Source organism: Lagopus muta, chromosome 7, assembly GCF_023343835.1.
Source record: "Lagopus muta isolate bLagMut1 chromosome 7, bLagMut1 primary, whole genome shotgun sequence".
NCBI lineage: Eukaryota > Metazoa > Chordata > Aves > Galliformes > Phasianidae > Lagopus > Lagopus muta.
Window position 1 is genome coordinate 9581976 of NC_064439.1, and position 23312 is coordinate 9605287.

Consider the following 23312-nt stretch of genomic DNA (forward strand, 5'->3'; position numbering starts at 1 on the left):
AAGTCACAAGAAAACATGGGAGCTCCTAAGTAAATCCAAACTGTTAAAGAGACAATGGAAAATTGATCAGAAAGAAAAAGTTCAAAAATGTGTTTGCTAATCTTCTGTCTTAAATAGAGCTAATCATGTTCTATAAGATCAGCTGTAGGCAAGCTCTATTCAAACATCCTATACATTAAATGACCTTAAATCCAGGAACTCTGGACTAAAACCAGCAAGATCAGAAGGCACTGAAGCTAAAACTGACCTCTGTCCTCTTTTATACCAGACACAAAACAGCTTCAGAGGAGCAGGTGAAGCTCTTTGTGGAGGGGTGAAGGTTATACTCTGTTGGAAGCAGAATCCTCTTGTGTAGTGATGAACTTTCATCTGAAGGCAAGCTGGTATGGCTCTAATATAGGGTAGCTAAAAAGAAAGATAATGAAAAGAAGGCCACCCTGTTAAAGGAGTATCAGGTAGCCAAACATACATACACCAGATTCAGATTCTGGCAGCTCCACACCTAAGAGGCTTAGGTGAGGTCCACTCCCTGTTTACACGTATGATTACATTAACAGTAATTTGGTTTCTCTGCCTGTATTTACAACTAGGACTGCACAACATAAACTTCCCTAAACTGCAAGTTCAGAGAAGGCAGCACAACTGTGCTCCTGAAACAACCTGCACAGCCAGCCTGCCTCTGGACAGCCAGCCATTTCAGGGCTTCTCCATCTCTGCTGCACTACAAAAGTAGTCCCACAACCAGAAGATAATGTTGTTCTAAATTTGTCTTAAGTAATTATTTAATTAGGAAAAATTAACAACCAAGTGTGATCAGATCTTTCATTCAAGCGGGATCATATCCTTTGTTAAAGCTGTGTGCTTTGCTTTCTAAAATGTCAGCCATTCAACAGCTGTTTATTCTCAAGCCCGTGTGCTGTGCCCATTTCCTCCTCCCTTCTCAGTTATTTACTTTCAGATTATCAACTCTTTAAAGCAGGTGTTACTCAGAGAAACAAAAGCAAATGGACAGGGGAAAAAAAAAAGTCCTCGAGTGCCGATCTTTGTCTTGCTGGGTAGCATAAAACCAAACATGCTCAGTACTAAAACAGCCTTCCAATTCTGCTTTTGAAATGATTGCAGCATTAAACATTTTATCCTGCCTATGAGTGTGAGTGCTCCCTAAGAAGACCTTTTTTGTTTATTTTTCCATCGCTCTGAAGATGGAAATTGGCAGGTAGCACAGATCACTTATCTCTGTTTTCTCTTCAAAACTTGTTTTTATTATTGTTGCATTTATTTTGAAGAAACAACCTTCACTGCTGTAATTTTTCCTTGGAAATCGTTCCCTGCATATAAGCATGTTGGTAAATGGTAACTATGGGCTGACCTAGTTAACAAAAATAAACCTCCAGATAGGTAGTGCTAGCAAGAGGATGTTAAAATCTTTGCAATTTCAGTCGATACAGAAAGACAAAATTTCAGAATCTGACCCAACATATTCATGGTAAAAAAAAGAAATCAAACCAGGCATTTCCTTTAAATACATCACACCAAATCAAAAACCTAAAAGGAAAGTTTTGTACTAAAGAATTTTGGGGATTTATCTCTGTCAGCTGGGTCACTAATTCCAAGATGTGTTCAAATACATAAATGCTTGATGTTTGCTTTGGTATCTTGTCGTTACTAATATTTGGCTATTTCCATAAATGTGTGAGATCCATAATTCCCATCTTCCCCTCTTTCCTCCTTTATGTCCTTTTTCAGGACACAGTAAGAAGTAGGATACTCACTGGTGACTGCAGTCTTCTCCAACAAGATGGAGAAGGAGATGCTGTATTCCATACAGAGATATCACAGAAATAAGAAACATTCCTTAGCTAAGAGGACATGAGGACAAGTAACAAAGCCGGGTATGATAATTTCCCAGTGTAAGGAAGGTATCACATAACTCCAGATTGGGAGCTGTGCTAAAATCTAGAAAAGGAGTAATAGATATTTGAAGTTTGGTAGCCTAACATCTCTCATACCAGATATCAAATAAAGCTGGAAGTATATAAAATATTCCAAAATCTGAATTAAAATTATAACAAATCATTCTGGAAGAGAAATACACCACAAGGCATATATTCTTTAAAAATAGAATTAACATCCACATTCTTTGATGGTGTTTTATCTCTGTTTTATCTCCTTTGATTGTTTATAATATTTGATGCCACATCTTTAATTCAGATCTGTAGAGTAAATAGAACCTTAAGTCTAACTTAGAAATACTTGCTGTCAGAGGTTAATAAGAGACTGTCTTTTGTGAGGATACAAGTCCAAATGTCATGCTGTGGAGAAGTCAGTGGCAGTATCAGCACAAAGTGATTCAACCTCCAGGCCAACTCCCTGTGGCTGTTTCAGGGATACTGGTTCTAGTACCAGCACTGATACCACTTGTGAGCAAGACTGGGATCTGTATCCTTTTCTGTTCCTGCAGAAGCAAAGCCCTGTGCAAAAGCAAGATCAAGCAATTCCTGACAGGAATACCATAAACTGATTTACTGCCAAATATTCTGTTCTGCAAAGCTGCAGCTGGAAAATAGATGAAAAATAACTGAAAAAACACAGTTTCTTGAAACAGAATTCTTTGCTGCCCTAAGGATGAGACCTTTACCTTCCAAGTAAAGTAACAAATTGGCAGAACCAACTGCACGGAGTTCAACTGAATTGCATTAAGCAGCTAAGAAAGTTTTATGGAAAATATAGCCCTTCTGCTGCAGAGCAGAATATTAATAAGGAGGAACAACTTTAGTCCTTGTAGGACAGCAAGAGACAGACAGATAATTATCTGCTACAGAATAGTGAGAGCCGAATACTTTCATGTGCCAAAATTCCAAAGCATCTATCAGTTTTTCAGCATCCAAGATTGATTTTTGGAAGTTAATTTTTAGATTTTATTGGGGTTAAAGCATGAGAGATCAAAGATGAATGGGGAGGAAGGTTAAAATGCTTTTTTTTGCATGAATCTGAATGTTTCTGTCTTTTGTTGAAGTTCGCATGTTCATTATGTAATGTGTTTTCAGCCTCACTTGCACTGTTTTCTATGAGGGCATCTAGAAGTACATCACATTTTGGGAGGCCTTACATCTTTCTGTTTTACCTTGTGCTCGTTGGCTATGATTTCAAGCTTATGTAACCATCACTGCATGCTGTTAAGACAGGTTTGAAAGAAAAGACCTTACACCCACTACAACCAGCTGTACTTCCATATATATTTCCATATAACTTCTAGTTACTGATTTTTACACATTAAGATAGCTTTTCTTATCAAGCTATTAGTTTGAAGTACAATACGCACGCAATAAGAGAGACTGTACATCAGCAAGCTGTGTAGCATTTGTCAAGTATGTTTCACTGAAAGAAACTACAGAAAAAACACAAGGATGTAGTTCTTTCCTAAGCTACTTTACTTAAAAATTCCTTGTCAAAAGAAATACTCTGTAACACTAAGCCTCACTAATCTTTTTAGAGAAAAGCTCCCAAAGTTTTTGATGAGCACAGCTGTTCTGAATGGGTCACTGGGGAGGCTGTGGTGTATTGACACCATGAAATTGAGATAAAAATAGAGCCCTCTCACCTCCCTCAAAGTAAAGCCCCTAAAACTCGCACAAGAAAACACTAATCCCACAGACACATTAACCTCCATGCCCTGCATACTTTCTCCTGGCTGTCCAAAGCAAGGAACTCTCTCAGGGTCCCTTCCTTCAGCAATCCCAACACCAGACTCCCCTACCATTTATCCAGCACCTTACCTGCTTATTTACCTGCTTTTTTTCCCTTCACTTGCTCACCCCAGTCTGCCCCTTTCTTTCTGCAGTTATCAAAGGTGACTGCTTCGAGTAAATTTATTTTCTGGGACTATTGATATCCTTCAGCTACGTCCATTGTTTCAGCCCCTAACCTGCCTGCCTATCACAGGACCTTCCTAAGCAGCTGGCTGGGAAGATGTTTCAAAGCCATGCCTGTGATTCTGAATTAAGATAGTAGGTGAACACCAGACCACCTTTAGCTCAACCTACTTCATTATTTCTCCTTCATGTAGCAAGACAAACAGGTAAATCATCCTCCAAATGCACTTACGTTTCCTCAGGTTTAACCTGAGCATCTAATATTTGAATTGCTACGACACAATGGTGACCATACAGATGTTTACAGCCAGGTGGTCACCCTAGCCTGGCAAACTTACACAGCAGAATACTACGTGGCAGGAAATAGCTGCATTCTGGGAGATCTTTACCCGATCTATGATAGGTCTGTACATTCGGGTAGGATGAACTGAAATTTAAAACTAGGTTAAAAGGTGCCTAGAGTGATTAGCTCCAATAATTACACTTACTTAGATGAATCCCAGCCTTCAAATTTGGAGACATACGTCCTTTTGTTCTATCCCCAAATCACTTTCTCATAGTCTGCACGCATTCCCTGACTGCTCTGTGGCTATTCATTGATCTAAATGAATGAATTGATATTTCTACTTTTTTCTTCCTGTCACCTTGCCTCATTTTCTCACGCCCCCATCATGTCCATTGAGCAACTCTGTTTTGCTGCTGCATTTGACTGTCTTCTACGAGAATGAGTAACCTCACCCAACCATCAGATATTTATAGATTACACACAACAGACTAACATCCACTCATGACCTCCTCTTGCAACCATTTTACATTACTTATACATATACTGATCTTGTAAGAATAACTTCAGAGATTTATCTAAATTTTATGCTATATTATAAGTGGAATAAGCCCAAAATACCTATTGTTTTGAGAAAGCTGGAATATTTACTGCTTCTGGGCTTCTACAGGAAGGAATTCATATGGATGTGGATATATACATCCAATGGTAATCACCTAAATGTGATCTTCTATTCCTAAACTCTCTTTCTAGCCAATGTAATTCTGACCAGTGCACGGGACCTCTGCTTCCCTTCCATCTGGCTGATGACATGATGATGTTGGTGGAATATGGTGGAGTCTTTGGGACTAGCCTCGATTTCTTCATACAAAAATAAATAAACAGAAATATTCTCTTTTATTTCACCATACAATACAGAAAATGTTGAGGTATGCTCAGGTGTAAAACAAAAAACCTTGTCCAAAGGTTTTTTGATTTTGGTTTTCTCTCAGCCAGTTAACTTAATAAAGGTTCTCCCTGAGAATCCCACTCTATGAACAATCTTCAGAATACCCCACAATGATTTCCTCTTACCAACAAAAAAATAATTCACTTCTCATGCATTTGAACCTGTCAACAAAGCCAAGTTAGGAGATAATAGAAGAAGATATAGATAATCTATTTCAAATTGAGGAGGACTGTGTAGAACAGCCATGACAGGATGCCAAAACCGTGAGTGCATGTTGTGACATTTACTTCCATGGAACTAACAGACACACATGCCTTGATATCAAGTGATACATAATTATTGCTTTCTGACATAACTGCTTACTTAGAAACATTTCAAGAATGATGTTCTAGAAAACAAGCTAATACCTTTGACAAAAGGAAGCATATGTCTTCCTACATTGCATTCTTCCCATTATGAGTACACAGCACTGTCTTATTTGCATGATTGTGTTGATGAGTTTGCTGCCATTATATCATAAATCACAGAGAATCTCTAATAATTATATTAATCAATGTGATATCAAAATATCTCAGTGCCTAAGAGGAGTTCCAAATGAACGTAACTGGAAAGTCAGACAACTGTTATCTACTGAACAGATGGCAACACTGCAATTCCTCTGCTTTCTCAGCCAGTCTGCTGCAAGCCTCAACCAGAATTCTGATCTGAATGCTGCTGAAGTCAATGGGGAGGTTGACATTGACTTCAGTGAGCTTCAGCTCAGCTCAGAGTTACTGCAGGAAGCAGCATTTCAGCCCAGGCTCAGTCATGGCTCTCCAGGGCAGCTGACAGCAATGGCTGAGAGCAGTAGCCACATAAATTTTGTTATGGTAACATCCACCCTACAAGAACAAAACTGAAATGCACTTTTGTGCTGTTCCTAAAGGTCTCTTTCATAACATCCTTTGCATTGTATTTGAAGCACTGGCTGAAAAGCCAAAGGTTTTGTATTCTTTTCATCTGCCCTGCTACTCATTTCATTCTCTTCTAATTTAAGAATTCACACTGAAGAAATTGTTTCCTCCTACAGTAAATGAAATCCGTGCTCCTCTAATCTCGCGCTTCTGTTCCGCTTTAATCCCATGAAATCCTTAACCCATGCCAAAATTAGTTTTTTTCAGCTGTCAAACACATGCACTATACTTTGTGAAAGTCCTGCAGAGTACATGCAATGCTACTTAAAAGTCCTCGAGTGCAGTCAGTCCCATTTAAACGCCAATGAAATGTAAAACACACACAGCTATGTGTTCAGAAGAATTTGCATGTTTATAAGCTGATATTTGGCCAACTTTTAGTCAATTAAAAATTAAACCCACAAGCATTCAACTTGCAGAAATTTTGCATTTGATGATTATAGTACAACTCTGAAGGAACTTCTTAGCGCATGGAACTGCTTCCAGAAATTTCCACTGCGTGTTATAAGAAGAAAATGCAGACTAAAAGGAAAAAAAAAAACCCACAAGATTATGAGCAGCACAAAACATCTATTTAAATTGCCAAGTTCTACTGTAGACACTGAAGGTGATAAGCATCGTTTTACACATTAGAGGTCAATGTGAAGGCAGTGCAGCATGCTCACTCTGATTCTCTTCACCAATGCCATATCAGAACAACTTCCGCTCTAAAATATTGTTATTTTAGGACTAATAAAATAACGTGATAAGCAATGCTCAATTTTGTTCTCTATCTCACACAACATATCTAATAAGAAAACCAAATACTGAAATAAAATGGAAGCATCTATTTAGAAGGCTGAACATCTGCAGGAAATTTTTTAATTGGTGGAGACAGGATTTTTACTGAAGTAAGTGCTTAATGTCTTTCGGAAGACATTTCAAGTTTAACTGCTTCCTCGGCATGATTGTTTGCTAATAAGAAAATTACTTATTGGAAAAAAAATCTGAACCACCACCATTACAAGAGCAGAATAACCAAAATCTGATGAATTCAGCAAACACAGAATCACAGGATACCCTGAGCTGGAAAGGACCCACAAGGATCATTGAGTCCAACTCCTCTATCCTGTATATCAGGATGTATTGTTTACTGGTGATTACTTCGTAAAACACTTTTAAAAATTCCATATTCTCAAGCAGACTGTGTCCTATAAATAAATCAAGATTAATTTGGAACATTAAATGCCCAGCCCCACCATTTCATCAAAGATCAATGAATTGGATGATCTTGGAGGTCTTTTCCAACCTTGGTGATTCTATGAACACTAATGTACTCAGACTGCTTTTTTCTTAGAAGCAGAAGACAGTATGTGCTCATTGATAATGCCATCTCATAAAAACACCTTCCCACAGAAATATCCTACAAAGCCCCATAAACTACACAGACAGAAGAACAAATCCAAAGGTCCATTATTTTATTGAACTGTAACTTTAAAATTTCCAATTTCTTAAAGAAGTTTGTTAAGTACATGACAAAACAGGTCACCGTTTCAGGATGCCTAATAGAATGGGAAGCAGAGACAAAAGTTGAGGGGAAAAAAGGCAAAAAGAATGAAATTGGATGAAAACATCCTAAAAACATCATAATGTTCTACCTCTGAAACAGCTTTCAGAATAACCTTCTGAAACACTTAATAGAAACAAATTAATAAAAAACCATTTATATAATTGCATGGCTTTTAAGGCATTTCCCAGCACGTATTATAGAGGCAGTATAATGCATCTGTGTTTAATCTTCAGTTAAAGAAAATGGGGCTGTGCACAAGAAGAAGCTAAATGGGTATCTTCCACCTATAAGCACAAATAATCCTCAGACTCAGACACCTCGTAGTATTGCATTTCCATCTTCTACTTCTGCCTAACAAACCATAGTCTAAAACTGCATGAAATCTATTGTAATAGATATTTCGATCTCGAGGTTTGTCATACTTGTCAGTAAAAAAAAAAAATTTAAAAAATCAAGGAATTACGAAAGAAGGAGCAGCTAAACCTGTTTCAGTTTCAACAACACAGATGTTCTTCTGCATCTTGTCAAGCACAATAAACCCCTCTCCTTCTTTCAAAACAGATCTCTGGGGTGTCAGTTATTTCTCTGACAGCAGAAGCAGAATGGTTCCATTTGTTTCAGTGTTACTGCAGTGTCTCAGAACCTCCTGGACCACCAGCTCCCCATGCACATGAAGCCTGCTCTGCCCCATTCCCTGCCACATAAGGACAGCCCTGAGGCAGAAGCTCAGGGAAGCTACAGGGAAATGACAAACACACAAACATTGTTTTGTAGCTACAACACATTGAAAAATATTTCATGACCCAGATCGATTTGCAGTTTATGTTTAAGGAGAGAGAATCAAACTCTAGCTTGTCTGAAAGCATAGTGCATAACCCATGGCATTCTTAGCAAACACACAAATTGCAGCTTTTACTTTCAGTATCTGTGCAAGCTTTTACCCTGGAAGATTGGGAGAAACAGTCTATATCTATAGCAACCAGGAGAGAGAAGGGAGGGATAGATCCATCCCAAAATGTGTCTCCTCTAAACCTTGCATCACTACCTCATGAGATCCAGCAACTGCACATTATCACTGCCACTTGACCAAAGACTCATTAAAATAAAAAAGGTCAACCGATTTTAATTTCTCCCTAATAAGCAGAGCATATGCAAGGACACTTTTTAAGTGGCTTCGTTACTGAAAGTCATTTTATTTTTCGTCTTAAAAAAAAAAAAAAAAAAAAGGATTTCTTAGAGACAGCATAGCTTTCACTCTGTGATCTCCACAACGGCCCTAGGTAGCTGTTTAACTGGGACAAAAACAAGTTACAACCTTCTTGGTGTAAGGTGAGTTTCTGAAAGATACTGCAAAGTGAAGTGAGGGCTGCCTGCGTGCCATTGGAGACAGCTCTGGAGTGCAGCTGTGGTAGCTCTGTGCACTGAGAGGGCTGCACAGGAGAACAACGCTGACCCTAATGGCACTGAGCTTGTTTTAGGGCCCCCGTGTGTCAGTGGGGAGGTTCTCACGGGGTGTTTATCCCAGAAGGTATCCTCTAAAAGAGGAAGGGCTCAAACTGTGATGGTCTCCACAAGAGAAAGCTGCTGATGGGGATTTTCGGGCACCTCCCCCAGCCTCAGCCAGGTGGTCCCCATCTCCGGGGAACGAGCTGCAGGTGCTGGGCTGCACCTGTGGGCTGTGGCCTAGGGAATCTCCTGTGGTTTCCAAACACGAGGGCTGAAACCACTAATCTGGGACGAGAGTGGAAGCGTTTCGCGGTGACCCTGCGCCCACTGCGGCTCCTTGACTTCAGAAGCCTCAGGGCGAGTTGTCGGGGCGAGGTGCCTCGGTCAGCCCGCCTCCTCGCAGCGCCTCGGTGCAGCTCCCACCGCGTTGCGGCTCGGGGTCGGCTGCGGGGCGGCTCTGGCGGGAGCGGCGCGAGAGCCAGGGCCGGGCGGGAGGGGCGGCAGGCAGGACGCGGCACCCCAGCGAGCGGCGAAGCGCCGTGCGGGCGCGGCCGCCGGGGGCCTGCCGGGCCGCCTCCAGGGCGGGATGATACCGCCGGGCAGCGGCGCGGGAAACCAGGGGACGGCGCGGCCCCGCTCCCCGCCCGCCCCACGCCCCACTCACCGATCCGCGCCTCGGCGGCGGCTCCGGCGGAAGAGAGCGGCTGTCCGCGCGGGGCGGCGGCGAGGACCTGCAGCAGCGGCGGCAGCAGCAGCGCGAGGACGGAGCTGAGCGCCCCCATCATGCCTGGCCCATCGCAGGCGGCCGTTCCGCTCCCCGCCCGCCGCCGCCGGCCCTCACTCCATGCCTCCCGCTCTCCCTTTGCCTCCCCGGCTCCGGTGAGCGGCAGCCGCAGAGGATTCAACACCCAGGACAGCGACCGGCGCCGCCCGCCCGCCCCCGAGCCGGCCCCGCCCCGGCCCGACCCGCTCCGCCCGGCGGAGGCAGCGCTTCCCGCTCGACTCCCGCTTCTGCGCTCCCCGCCCGGGGGCGCCGCGGTGCGGGCCGGGCTCGGGGGCTGCCCTGAAGGGGAACGGGGCGGCGGGCGGTTTTGCCCGCTCGGAGCCTCTTAAGATGGCTGAGAACTGGGAGGGGGTTATTAAATGCGTTTGCTTCAAACACCTTCAGGGAGCAGTGTAGCCCGTGTCAAAGTTTTGTCCTTGTAAATGCATTGGAGGGGTGGATTCTCCGTGCGGCCTCCTCTGTAGTGAAACTGAATCAGGGAATAGCCCGAATCGGAAGGGACCCACAGGGATCATCAAGTCCAACCCCGGCTCCACACAGCAGCACCCAAACCCAGTCCTGTGTCCCTGTGTCGGAGCGGTGCCCCAATGCTCTGTGAGCTCCAGCTTTGGGGCTGTGCCCGCTGCCTTGGGCAGCCCATTCCATGCCCACCGCTCTGGGGCACAGCCTTTCCCTCACCCCCAGCTACCCCTCCCCTGACAGCTCCATACCGTTCCTTCAGGTAGTCATTTATTTAGCTTCATTTTTTTCCGTGGAAAAATAATCATTGTGATGAAGCATTTTATTAACCTTCAGCTGGTCAAACCCATGGCCACCTGAGAGACCTGCGCATCCTCTACCTCCTGTTCCCACCTCACTCTGCAGGAGCGGGACCCAGCAGCCTGAAGGCCAGGTAAATAAGGCTCAACACAAACCCACTGGCTGCCTCTTCTCTTGCGGATTCTCGTATATCAAGGCTTTAATGTAGCAGTTGCAGTCACCAAGCTGAAATAGCACAGGGGCTGTGCCATCTGGGAGGAGAAGCTGTGTGTCTGACCAGGACAACCATCTTCATGATGCTGTGAATGATGGCAAGGTCCCAGGCCTTTCAGTCACCCTCTCTATATACTTAATTCATAGAGTCATAGAATTGTTTGAGTTAGAAGGGACCCTTAAAGGTCAGCTAGCCAATTTCCCTGTCTTAAGGACATCTACAGTTCCATCAGGTGCTCAGAGCCCTGTCCACCCTGACCTTGAAGGTCTCCAGGGATGGAGCATCCACCATCTCTCTTGGCAACCTGTGCCAGTGTTTCACTGCCCTTATTAGTAAATAACTTCTTCCTTATATCCAAACTGAATCTCCCCTCTTTTAGTTTGAAAACATTTCTCCTTGTCCTGTCACAACAGACTGCTAACAAGTCTGTCCCCTTCTTTCTAATAGCCCCTCTTTAGATATTGGAAGGCTGCTTTCAGATCTCTCCAGAGCCTTCTCTTCTCCAGGCTGCACAACTCCAATTCAAATTCTTCTATTGCAGCTGGAATTCAGATTCTCCTGATGTTCATCTTTGAGGTAAGTGGCTCTAATTATACTCCTGAAAAACTTCCTCCTCCTTGACTTCAGTCATAGTCATGGCAGACTCACATTCAAAATATTTGAAAAGAGTTAAATTTGTAATACATTAAGTGATCTTTGCCATAGATCAGAAAATTAAATAATGAAACCCCACAAAACAAAGTAACCCTGAAACACTATGGGATGGCTGGAGGGCTTCCTGCAGCCACAAAAGCCACAAAAGTGGCTTCTGGGCTTGGCTCAGGCATCCAATCACTGCACTGGGACGTCTGATACGTGCTGTGAGGTGGTCAGGTCAGGTCTGGTGGCCAAGTGGGAGCTTTGCCCTTGGCTTCAGGCAGGGGGCTGTGGGGAGGTCTGCGGGGGCCATACAGGATGCTTATGTCTCCTGGTGCTCTGATGGACAGTTGCAGACTTCTGTAATTCTCAGTTTTGCCCTGGGAAAAACTCACTCATAAGCATGAGATGGAGAAGAGTCCTGGTTTCTAAGCCTAGTGCAAAGTTGCCTCTCTTCCTGGGTGGTTAAGGCTGGCAAACCCGCTGTAAACAGCAGTTTACATGTATGTAAACAACATTTGATTCAGAAACAAAAATGTCAAAGAAATATATGGACACTGGTTGCTGTTTGCTGGCACAAGATTTGCAAAAGGATTTCAAAGCATTTCTGTGATGGAGGTCTTTTAGATGGTTGTTTTCATCTTGGAGAGGAGTGGTTTCTTGAACACAACAGGTCCTTTTCAGCCAAGTGTTCATTAACTCAGAAAATCAATTCCAACAATTCTGAAAGAAATCTGAGCACTGAAAGTATAGAAAGAGGAAAAAAAAAAAAAAGGAAAAGGGGAGGAGTGGAGGTGGGGAGCAAGATGAGACATGGAAATGCAGAAACATAAATTAGTATATTCTCATGGGTCTTGCAAACCATCTGGCTTTAAAAGCTAGTAGTAGAAACAAGGAGAAAGGTCATCTGAATTAGCAGAGAACTGCAAAACAACTGAAGGTAAGAAAGGAGCAAATGGCAGACACGCTGAGAGAACAAGTTGTTCCTCAAAACACAAAACAGCAGTGGTGTTATTGGAAGACGCTGCAGCTCTGCAACAAGCGATTTGCATAGCTCCTGTAAATTTATGATCAGATACTTTGAGGATTTTAAAAGGAAATCAAAATTCTCATCATCGCTTTGAGCAGGGGATTAGCAAAAAGATAACATTTGTTCAAATCCATGTGAAACAGGGTGAAGAATCAAGAGCGAAAGGACACTCATCAAAGCCAGAAAGAAATCCTTGAGTAAACAAGGTTGGAAAAGAGAAGAGTAATGCTTCAAGGAAAGAGTGAACAGTCAATTGGTGGGTGAATGGGGCATTTGGAAATAACTCAGGTAGCAGTTCTCAGGAGCAGCGAGCCTGAAGAGCTCCCAGCCTGGTTGTGTTTTATGGCTTTATGGGGCAGGATGCAAATAAGGAAGACACACAGACCTTCCTTAAGGTTTCAGGAGCAGAGATTGAAGTCAGCAGGATTAGGCAGAATGAGTTTAGTAACTGACATGAGTAAAAACGGTAAGACTTGAGTCTGCATGTAAGTCAGATGAATAACAGAACTACAGCGAAAGTAACGTGTTATGACACATGCAGGTTACTTGCTGGTTCACAATCTTTTTCTCAAGACATTTCTTAGTGCCAAAGTTTTTAACAGTCTGTGTCATAAAATAAGCATCCATGCTTTGGTTTGGCAGCCATATGAAGCAGGTTTTATTCTGCTGTTTTCATGCTTTCTGAACTGTGGAAAAAGAAATCCTGAAGGGTGTGCTTCACTTGAGAAAATTGCTAGAAAGGCTGGAAAAAATGCAGCTCCATTCTTGAAGCAAGGGATATTGTGGAGCTCTAACAAAACTTCAGGACCCGACGTAGAAGAAGGCACCAGTAAGCTATTTTTGTAAGGACATTTCCAAATCTTTTTGGTAAGGAATTCTAAACTAGTAAAGGTACTGAATGGTTGCTGAGGGGTTAGAGAATCAGCTATCCATTGCTGATGTGTCTGGAGGTGAATGTGAGACTGTGGAAGAGTGACATTAGCAATTAGAGATCAGAAAATTTCAGCATAGTGAATAACATTAGAGTTTAGCATGTCTTTAATAGCTGGAGCTGACTCTTTATGATAGCAGCACAGGTGTTAAAAATGTGCTATGCAAAGTGAAAGGAGAGCTGGACAATCTGTATGATTTTATATATATGAAAGATTTACTTCCTTATCCATGGTAACCGCAGATGAACAGAAGGTTTTCAAGGAAACACTTTTGCTGTGCTGTCTGACTAAGGCTTTTCATGAGAAACATATGTGCCTTAAACCCAACTTCCACTGAGAAGTGCCTTTTTCTGAGGATGATCCCAGTGTGGCTGACTGCCTGGTAGCCAGGACACCTGCCTGGCAGGAGATTTTAAAGGCTCCCATTTTGCTCTGGTTGATTCAAAGACGTGATCCAACCACTGGACAATAAGGTTGTTTTCTCTCTCTTGCTCTGCCTCTCTCTTTCACTGGGCCATTCAATATTTTAGTTGAAAGCAAACAGCTCTGCTACAAAAGACATTGGTAAGCAGGAGCATTTTGGCATGGAAGAGACAAGAGGATGAGTATAGGATTTATTTTGTTAATTTAATACTGTTTAGAATGAAATAGTAGCAGGAACAAATTAAAAAGCTGAAAAATGACTTAATGATAGAATTTTTACAGATGTGAGGAGAAAAGTTGCCAAATTACATGAACTGAAATAAGAGGGTAGTGATAAAATGGTAGGTAAATACATTAATCCATTAAAGTAGAACATTGCCAGAGAATAATTGAGGCATTTAAAAAAAAAACACAAAGAGAAAATACTCATAATAGTTACATGCTTATGAGCAATTAAGTGATGTGAGTAAAAAGTTGTAACAGGATTAAAATAATGCATGAGTGTAAAAGATCAACTGTAGAGAAGATAAAACACAGAGGTAACATCTGAGTTTCACAGTGTATTCAGGTACTGGCATCACACAGGTTTGGTTTCTTTTGTTTAGAAACGTGAATGATGTGCACATAAGCATAGGTACACCTGCAGGATCACAGAAGTTGTGTATGTGCATTTGTGCATGGTAGAACTGTTTCATTTCAGGCTCATGGAACTATTTGTCACTTTATCCAAGAATTCAGAGTGTGGACAAAAGGTCAGAACCAGCTATGCTAAAGACATTCTACCTGCATAGAAAAATATACCCTTTTTACAAAAAAAAAAAACACTTCAGAATTACCTTAAATATTTTCTTTCTTCCCCTCACTGCCCCTTCACCATCTCCAATCAAGACTTTTGAGCAGGTTAATTGCAGATCATTTGGCCTATTAATGGGCCCCAAATCCACTGGGAACAATATCTGTCAGGCAGTTTATCTAAGATTCAGTAACCTGGATATCTTGACACAATGCTAAGATGTATTGATGGGGTTGGGGGAGAATGAGGAAGGAAAGAGGTGGAGAGGTTTGTGCTATATCCCTTCCCAGACAAGATGGAATTTAGATTATTTTAGTATTTATTTTCTGCCTCTTGAGGACGTAAGTAAATCATAGAATCAAAGAGTCATAGAATCATGGAATGGCCTGGGTTGAAAAGGACCACAGTGATCACCTAGTTTCAGCTCCCCTGCTATGTGCAGGGTCACCAAGCACCAGACCAGGCTGCCTAGAGCCACATCCAGCCTGGCCTTGAAGCTCTCTAGGGATGGGGCATCCATCCAGTTCCGTCTGGGTGGCTTTCCTTCCTGTATCGACATGTATCGACTGCACCGCTCAGCTTGGTGTCATCTGCAGACTTGCTGAGGATGCACTCGATGCCATCGTCTGTCACTGATGAAGATGTTGAAGAGCTCTGGTCCCAAGACCAGCTCCTGAGGAACACCTGTAACCAGCCTCCACCTTGACACAGAACCATTATTCACAAACTTTATGTGAAAAAATGTTAATTGCTATTAACATCAAAAGTAAGAGCAGTGAGATTATTTAATTGAATAGCATTTTAAATCATGATAGATATACGGGAACTATTGAATCAGGGCCTGAACCTCTGATTGATCACCTGAAGCAAGCACTGAGTCAGCTGTGGAAGCACAGGTGAAGGCAATTCAGCTGTGTGACCAGCAGGGGTGGAGCCTGGCTGCACCTCTCCTAGATCCCATTTAAGGGCTGACTGCCATCGAGGAAGGATCTCTCTCTAGAGATTGCTCCCCTTGGAGTTTTTCTCTATGAGCCTGAGATACAGGTAAGCTTTTCTGTTCATTTCTGATTATCTTTTTCTAATGTGATAATCTTTCTAGTTATACATTCTCTAAAGACCAGCCTAACTTCTCTCCATATTTGTCAATTACACATCTGTATACTTGCTGATTATACAATAGATAGATGTTTTACCCTTTGCCACCCAGCTGTCTTCCCATCATCTGTGTACAGATTTTACTCCTTACAGATCTATAGATGGACACAAATGGAGTCATTGGAGGCTTGGCACTGCACCGGTGTTCTCTACCACAAAAGGTAAGAGGTAATGGTCTCAAGTAGCACCAGGGGAGGTTCAGGTTGGGTATTAGGAAACATTTATTTTCTGAAAGAGTGGTGAGGTATTGGAACAGGCTGCCCCGGGGTGTGGAGTCACTGATCCTGGGGGTGTGGGCATGGCGGGAGTGGGCTGATGGGTGGAGTAGATGACTTAGTGGACTTCTCCAAGATTTATGATTTTGTGATGTTTTGATGGCACAGATTGCTGGCTGGGCCACAGTAACCAGAGTCTTGTCTGTGACTTAAGGGCATCTTAACTTTTCCAGAGAGTAATGAAAAATTGTTTAGTATCCCCCAATGATAAAAAGTAAATCAATGTTCTTTCAGTGTTTTGTAGTTAGATAGTGTTAGTGACATCTGTTTGACAGAAGAGTAGGATTTGTTTTGTGAACATCATAGCAATTCAGTTTATTTAGGAATGATGTTTTAATGTATTGCTGATTTCAACTGTTTTAAAGCTCTCCTTGTTTCTAAAACAGTACTTGAAAGTGTCTTTGGAGAATAGTGAAAGTTTTTCTGAAGACCTTTCAGCATCAGTGAGAAACAGGAGTTCAATACAAAGCCGGGGGGGGGGGGGAAGTCATCAACAACTGTGTGACTGACAGTGTTTTAAAGGAGGAAAAAAAAAAGGTTGATTTTTAGTTGTGGCTGCTAGGCTCTGAGCTGGTCTTTTATTCCCTGTGCTGTAACAGAGTGATAATTTTTTCTACATGCTGCTGGAAAGAGCAGCCAGAAAAGAGCCTAAAATGGAGTGTTCAGGGCCCAAGAGAGGGAATGCAGCCAGAGAAAATTACCTGTGAGAATGGCAGGAGATGTGACTTACATTAACTTGATGACCTAAGCATCTGTGTTTATAAGCGTGATCAGTGTGTTTTGAGCTGATTGCTAAAGCTGTAGGAACTTTTGGTATGAGACCAGCCACTGCAGTATGTGTGGTACTTTGGGGGGGGGGGGGGGGGGGAAGCCATTACTTTTTGGCTAGGAATTACAGAAGTTTTTGTAAATGTAAGTTGGGAGTGAACCCAAATGTATTTTATTTTGTTCAAGTTTGTTTGAAATTCTAGCTGAGTTTTTAAATATCACTTGTGGTGGTACCTACATTAAATGGGGTGCTGAGCTGTGTTTGGTGTAAGTCTGGTGGAAAAGAAGGAAAAGGTGGAATGAAGCAACCTGCAAGTAGCAGTGTTTGGGTATTCAGAATGCATGAAGAGCAGCTCTCTGGTGTCTCAAGGTGGGAGGCCACAGTAGCTAATGAATCCAAACTCAAGTTGTTATATCCAGATTAAATTAGACCTTAGTAAATGTTGTTGGCTTTTTGTTGTTATTGTGAATGGATTCTTTCTTTTTGGACTGAAAACTTGAAACCAATAAGTGTGTGATCAGTAATTAGATTTGATTGCCACTGTTTCAAACTGATTTCAAATATCAGTAGGGAACCACATGGTTAAATGAACTAGAGCTTTGAGATTCTTGATGGGAGGGAGGTGAGAAATAGTTTAAAAAAAAAAAAAATCTGGTTTTACCCATCTTCTCTGTGAGATCTGACACTCAGTGAATGGTTTTTACAGTTTATACCCAATCCCCTGAGAAAATCCATTCCTCTTGTGCTAAGTTAAAGGATGAATGAGATTAATGAACTTTGTCATTCTGGGAAAAAAAAAATGTAGTTGATTAAATCACCTTGTCTTCCAACACAGGAATTAATAGCCCTGAAAACAAAAATACTGTTCGATATATTACAGCACGGATACTGAACAAAACAATATTAAACAATTTTTCTGTCTCCAGCTGTCAGAACCCTCTGGTTAATTTCCAAGTGACTTTTATTTTTCTTGCAGATTTTGACATCTTACAATAGGTTGCTATTTTCCCTCAGCTAAAATACCAATTTTTGCTACTCAACTGACTTTTCAGCAGCTAAAAACTTGTTTTTGCCTTTAGAAATAGAATGTGTCTCAGGAAAACTCGCATATATTTGAATTAATGCTGCCTATTGCTATCAGCATTACACATGCATGCATATTCATTCATAACATAAAAAAATCCTTAGCAAAATCTTGATGCTACTTGAAAATGAAGGGCAGTTCTCTTAAATTTGGAGACTATTTTGGATTACATAGTTTGAACCTGTCCTACTCAGTAACTAGTTTTAAGTGGTGAAATCTAATGAAACGTCAGATCATTTCAAGATGAAAGTTGCTTGGCCTTTGGTTACTGCCCTGTTTAGATAAGCATCTCACTTGGTTGAAAGAAGCCTACAGGAATGGGTCACCCGATGACCCCTCTAGCATCTGTATCTGTGCCCCTTTGAGTGCCTCCCTCTCTCAATTAATGAGCAGTACAGGATCTTTAGCAGGAGGAAGGCTGGTGGTATACAGAACAGTACTTCTTGGAGAACCACAGTACTAAGAAGTTCTTCGCTATTTACTTATATTTTTCCATCATGGTAATCCTCCAGCTTCCACTTGGAGCAGCAGTTGGCATCTCTTTAACCAGGACGTTCCCTCCCCTTGGAGTCACAGTCTTGTCTGGAGCCTGAGCTCTGAGTGAAGGATTCACAGATAGAAAAGGAGACCCTGAACTCCTAGGAGGAGGCGATAAGAAGGCAGATTTCAGATATGGGGTTTGACAAGTGGAGCACAGCCCCAGGTGCCTGAATGTCACTGTTCTTTGCTGTTACAAAGTCCATTGGCAGTGTGGCTTTTCTTCCCTTTCTTCATCTTGTGTTGTCCACAAAAGGTGATTATCCATCTTCTCTGTAGAGCTTGGTCTCATTGCAGAGAGAAGACAAACCTATTTTGGTGAATTTGGGTGTTTCCCTAAACAAGATAGCTTGTCTTTGCAGCATTAGTTAAAATTCAGACATAAAACTGGGGACAAGTGTATGTGGAGAAACACACAGCTGAACCATTATCATGGGATCTGATGCCCCACAGAGTCATCTGTTTTTGCTGTGCTCCTGCTGGGGAACTCGAGTTGCACTTTGTAGAAACCTGGGGTGTGAATTGGATAGTGCTAAGCATTCGTAACTACTTCTGAAGACAAGTAAAAGCTGTACTTCAAGGTAACCAGTGCTATACAATGTGACATCTCAGAGTTCCCAAATTTTAAAGAAAACACTTAACTTAGGCTCACTGTATATTTGTAAAATGGCAGTAAGGAAACCTACAGGGAGTTGGAAAGGTGCATGAGTCATTGTGAAACTGTGACTGCAGTAGAAAGTACTGGTGTCACGTCATTGTAGGAGTTAACAGTTTTGTTCTCAGAGCTGGGTATGAACAACATGCAGCATGTGAAGGGAGCAGAGCTACGTGTTGAACAGTGATGGGAGAAAAAGCACTGTGTGCTTGCTGCACTTTCAACAGCGAAGGTTTTGAATCATAACAGAGCAGATAGAGCAGTCTGTGTGGAATAAGAAGCTTGTCTGAAAGTAACTAAAAATACTGTGGTGTTCCACGTATACTCAAAGGTGAGCCTAAAGCTGTGGCCATCTTCACTGTGGCATTTCCTGACTTTTGAGTGCCTGACCTTTCCATTCTAGTAGGTTTCTACACTGTGCTTTCATATGTTACGCATGAGGGAGGCTCTGGTTTCACAAGGCACACAGTGTGGATGCTTGTATTTTCCAGCCTATTGTTTGATGAGAGGATGACAAAGGATGCCTGTAAGTGTCCTCCTCTCTAATTTTTGTTTCAGCTCTTTCTTTGGCTGCTTATTACTGAAGATGTACATTTTTGGACTAAGCACATCTTCTCTGTGTTCTACCTGGAAATGATTGTTCCTCTGCTTATTGTAATAGACACAAAGGAAAGCCTGGTGGTGACCTAGAGACTATTTGCTGTATTGTTGTATGGCTATAAACTTGGAGTATCATTGAGAAAAAGTCTGGGAAAGAATCTATAGTAGAACAATATGTTTGAGAGCAGTTCAGAACCGAGCAAGAAGTGAGCTAGCTTCAGTTTGATAGTTTAATGCCTATTGGCAGGGGTTATTCTTATTTTGAATAGCAAAAAAAAGTTTAAGTGTGTAGTTTCTAGTTTAAAAAATTAGAAAATCTTGGTGAGGGGATTGTGGTACAGAGCACAGCACTACTCCTGTGATGTGTTTCTTGTAAAGAAAGATTATTAATGATGCGCTGTGACCAGGAAAAAAAAAAGTAGAGAAAGTTCATGGTAATGGCAGCTGGGTAAAGGAACATTGTTTTGACTGCACTGAAATTACATGATGTATCTTTGGAAGTACACGACTATGGTAAGAATATTCACAGGTTGTGGACCAACTACTTGAAGTTGAAATGTAGAAGAAAAAGGATGCTTTTTCCTGTTCTGAATCACTTATTTGAAAAGCCTTCCCTTTACTCTCTTATAGTTTAGAGCGTTCTGATGGAGCATCAAAGACCAAACAAAAACACTTATTTGACTTCTTAAGAGAATCTTCCTCTTAGATGAATGAGCCTTTCCAATGAACTTCGATTGAACCAGATTGACTGGTCTTATTTTTCTTCTTTTCCAGTATTTCTATAACCTAAAATTCTAACAAGAGCAGGCATGAAAAAATAATTAAAAAAAAAAATAACCCACTAAAGAAAGTCAGTGCAACTTCACCTCTTTTCACTTAAAAATCAGATTCTTGGGTAACGCACTTATATTAGGCCCTGCAGTTTAAGCCTCTTGCTACTGTTTTTAAGTTTAAATGTTATTGCAAAGATCTAGTGTGAACTGAAATGTCTAAAGGTAGGCTGTTGCAGTCTGCACACTGGGTGTTCCCCCAGCAGCTCCTGTATGTGGGCAAATCTGCTTTTCCTGGTGGTGGGCCAAAGGCCTTTGATAGAAACAGCTTGAGCTGTGGAGAAATTTCATGTGTAATTGACAAATGGCCACATGGGAATAGCCATCCTGCTGATCAAGGGCAGTGGTCCATCGAAGGAAATGTGGGGACAGAAGCTGAGAGGAAGAACTCTTCATTTTGTCACTAAGGATGGTCACTCAGAAATAAAGGATGCTGCTTTTGTCATTATGATGACTAAAAAAGGGCACACTCATCCAAAGCATCTTTTCCCTCATCAGAGCAGTGGGATAACTCGGGTCATGCTGCCCTTAAATAGCTTTGAGCTGTAACTAGAATCACTTTTTTAAGTATCCTATTGGTCTAATTGGGTTTGTAACCTCTTACAGATGCTGCTTTTTTCCTTTAGATGCTATTTTAAGAAAATGAAGTTGCTAATGCACGCCTCTTTTAATAAGCATGGCAAGATTTCAGAAAGGTCAGCATGTGAAACTGACATTTCTTGATATTAAGCTGGCATTCAGGTGCCATTTTTAGGCAATTAATAAGTAGGAATTGTTATATTAAGAACAAAAAAAAAAAGCCAAATCAATATTCATTCATATGACCAGTACAGTTTGTGCATTTAATAATTGCCCCCACAAGGCAGAAAAGCATATGGTGTCACACAGGTGAAGAACCCAGGAGGCTGGGCTGGCTCTGTCCTATCTGTTCCTTGAGGTAGGCACATGGCTCCACAGGATTACTGTGTCTGTCCAGCAGGGACTAAAATGTAAAGGCTTAAATGGAAGGCTTTACAGCAAAGCAGCTCTTACTGTAGCATGTAAAAACAATATTAAAACAATATTAAAACCAGAACAAGGATTATTACAGGAATCATTACAGGAGGGTGAGGAACTAATTGAACGGAAAAGAGAAATAGATTTGGTTGAAAAAGAATCACTAATGATGTTTTGGAAAGACACCTTATTTAATATTGTCATTAATGTACCACACACACTAAAAGTATTTGTAACTGGTACAAAGTTTGCAGCAGTATGAAAAATAGGACTAGAATGCTACATAGGAAGAATTTAGTAACATTAAATCTGGAGTAACGGAAATGAAAAGGAAAGAAGTGTGAAGTCATATCTTGGAGAAGTCTTACTTTCAAGAAAGCAATGTGGTCCTCTGCCAAATCAAACAAGATAAAAGCTGGTAACAGCTTCTACTTCCCAGTTGTGAGGAGTAATAAAGCAACATCAATAGAACTGCCACTGGTACTGCCTTGAAAAACTGCTGACTAACAGAGCACAAGGTTAATTTCCACTGTTGAAGTTTTATCAGTACTAAATGCACCCAATTTCTGCAGCTTCCCTAGGACTATGATGTATTGACCCATGGTTGGAAGATGTAAGGACACGTCTATGCTGAACAACTTAACCTTGTGAAGAAAATTCCAATGATTGCTGGCTAAATTAAAGCTACAATTACATAGCTGCTTGAAGCCTAGGGCTGTGAGCAAGGTTATGCTCAGCCAGGTGGCTGCACAGAGCCCAGGACTAAGAGCTCTTGTTATCGGAAGTAGATTAGGAAAAACACATCTAGTTACCATGGCTTAAGGGAACTGCTGGCTGCTGGGAAAAAGGAAAGGCTACTCCTGACAGCTGTCCTTGGGCAGCTAATTGTTGAGATAAAAGTACCACGACACGCTGTTCTAGCTGGAATGGTCAGCTGTAGCTATTGCTGCTCTCAGTACAGCCATGGTAGGAAACTGTAAGTGGTCTCTCTTCACAATAGAAGCAAATCAGGGAATAATAGAAGTTAACTCATGCAGCTTGTCATTTTGCATCACAGTCCTTATGATATTTTTTTGCTAAGTGCTTATTCAAAATATCTTCAAAACTAGTCTCCGGTTTTCTTTTCTAAGCCAGAAGACCTCAAAGCACTTAATAGCAGCACATGCAAATATGAATGCAAAGTGAATTGTAGCTATCATTAGATTAAACATCAGGTGCAAAACAGATTTATTTTCCTTTTCCTTGGCAAGCTTCAAAGGTTGTGCAGTTGGATCCATACTTGAAGATGTTTTTTTTTTTTGTTTTTGTTTTTGTTTTTTTTTTTTTTAATTTTCCTAAGAAATAAGCTTGAGATCTGCTCCTGTGTTTTCTTCAGCTCATAATTTGAAGCTGTGATAGCAGGAAGACTGCTGGGCCTTGTTTCCCAGCCAGAAAGCAGAGCAAACAAACTTTGTTGTCAAAAATGAGACCAAACCCCTAACAAATACAGCAGACTAATATAGTGAAGATTAATGAAATCATCTAAAGGAGCACTTCTTCACTAAATATTTAAACTGGTGTATATATGTATGAAGGAGAGAGTTATAAGCATGCTATTTACAGGTACAACTTTTGACTAGAAAACTTATTTTTCAGGTAGTTGTACATTAACAGTGACTGCCAAGGCAAATTGCTTGAAGAATATCTTAGAATGGTGCTATCTTGGTTGTATTTCAAACAATTTTACTAATTAAAGTCATCCTCTTGGAAAACTGAACCTATCTCAGTGGGTCTGAGAACTATGGGAAG

The 23312-nt window shown here is 41.4% G+C and overlaps 1 protein-coding gene and 1 long non-coding RNA gene across 6 annotated transcripts in view; one reads left to right on the top strand and one right to left on the bottom strand.

Moving 5' to 3' along the window:
- Window positions 1-9989, bottom strand: part of PTPRN2 (protein tyrosine phosphatase receptor type N2) — a 617090-nt gene extending 607101 nt beyond the window's left edge. For 4 of the 5 annotated variants that reach the window (XM_048951018.1, XM_048951020.1, XM_048951022.1 and 1 more), the window contains exon 1: window positions 9717-9989. In XM_048951018.1, coding sequence (XP_048806975.1) covers window positions 9717-9837 — 121 coding nt within the window. In that variant the 5' untranslated portion in view covers window positions 9838-9989. The remainder of the gene's footprint in view (window positions 1-9716) is intronic. The other variant, XM_048951017.1, reaches the window with a different exon arrangement.
- A 5640-nt stretch (window positions 9990-15629) lies between these two features.
- On the top strand, window positions 15630-23211 carry LOC125695961 (uncharacterized). The gene is made up of 3 exons (XR_007378125.1): window positions 15630-15667; window positions 15856-15939; window positions 22097-23211. It is a non-coding gene; the product is annotated as an uncharacterized LOC125695961 (long non-coding RNA).
- The last annotated feature ends 101 nt before the right edge of the window (window positions 23212-23312 follow it).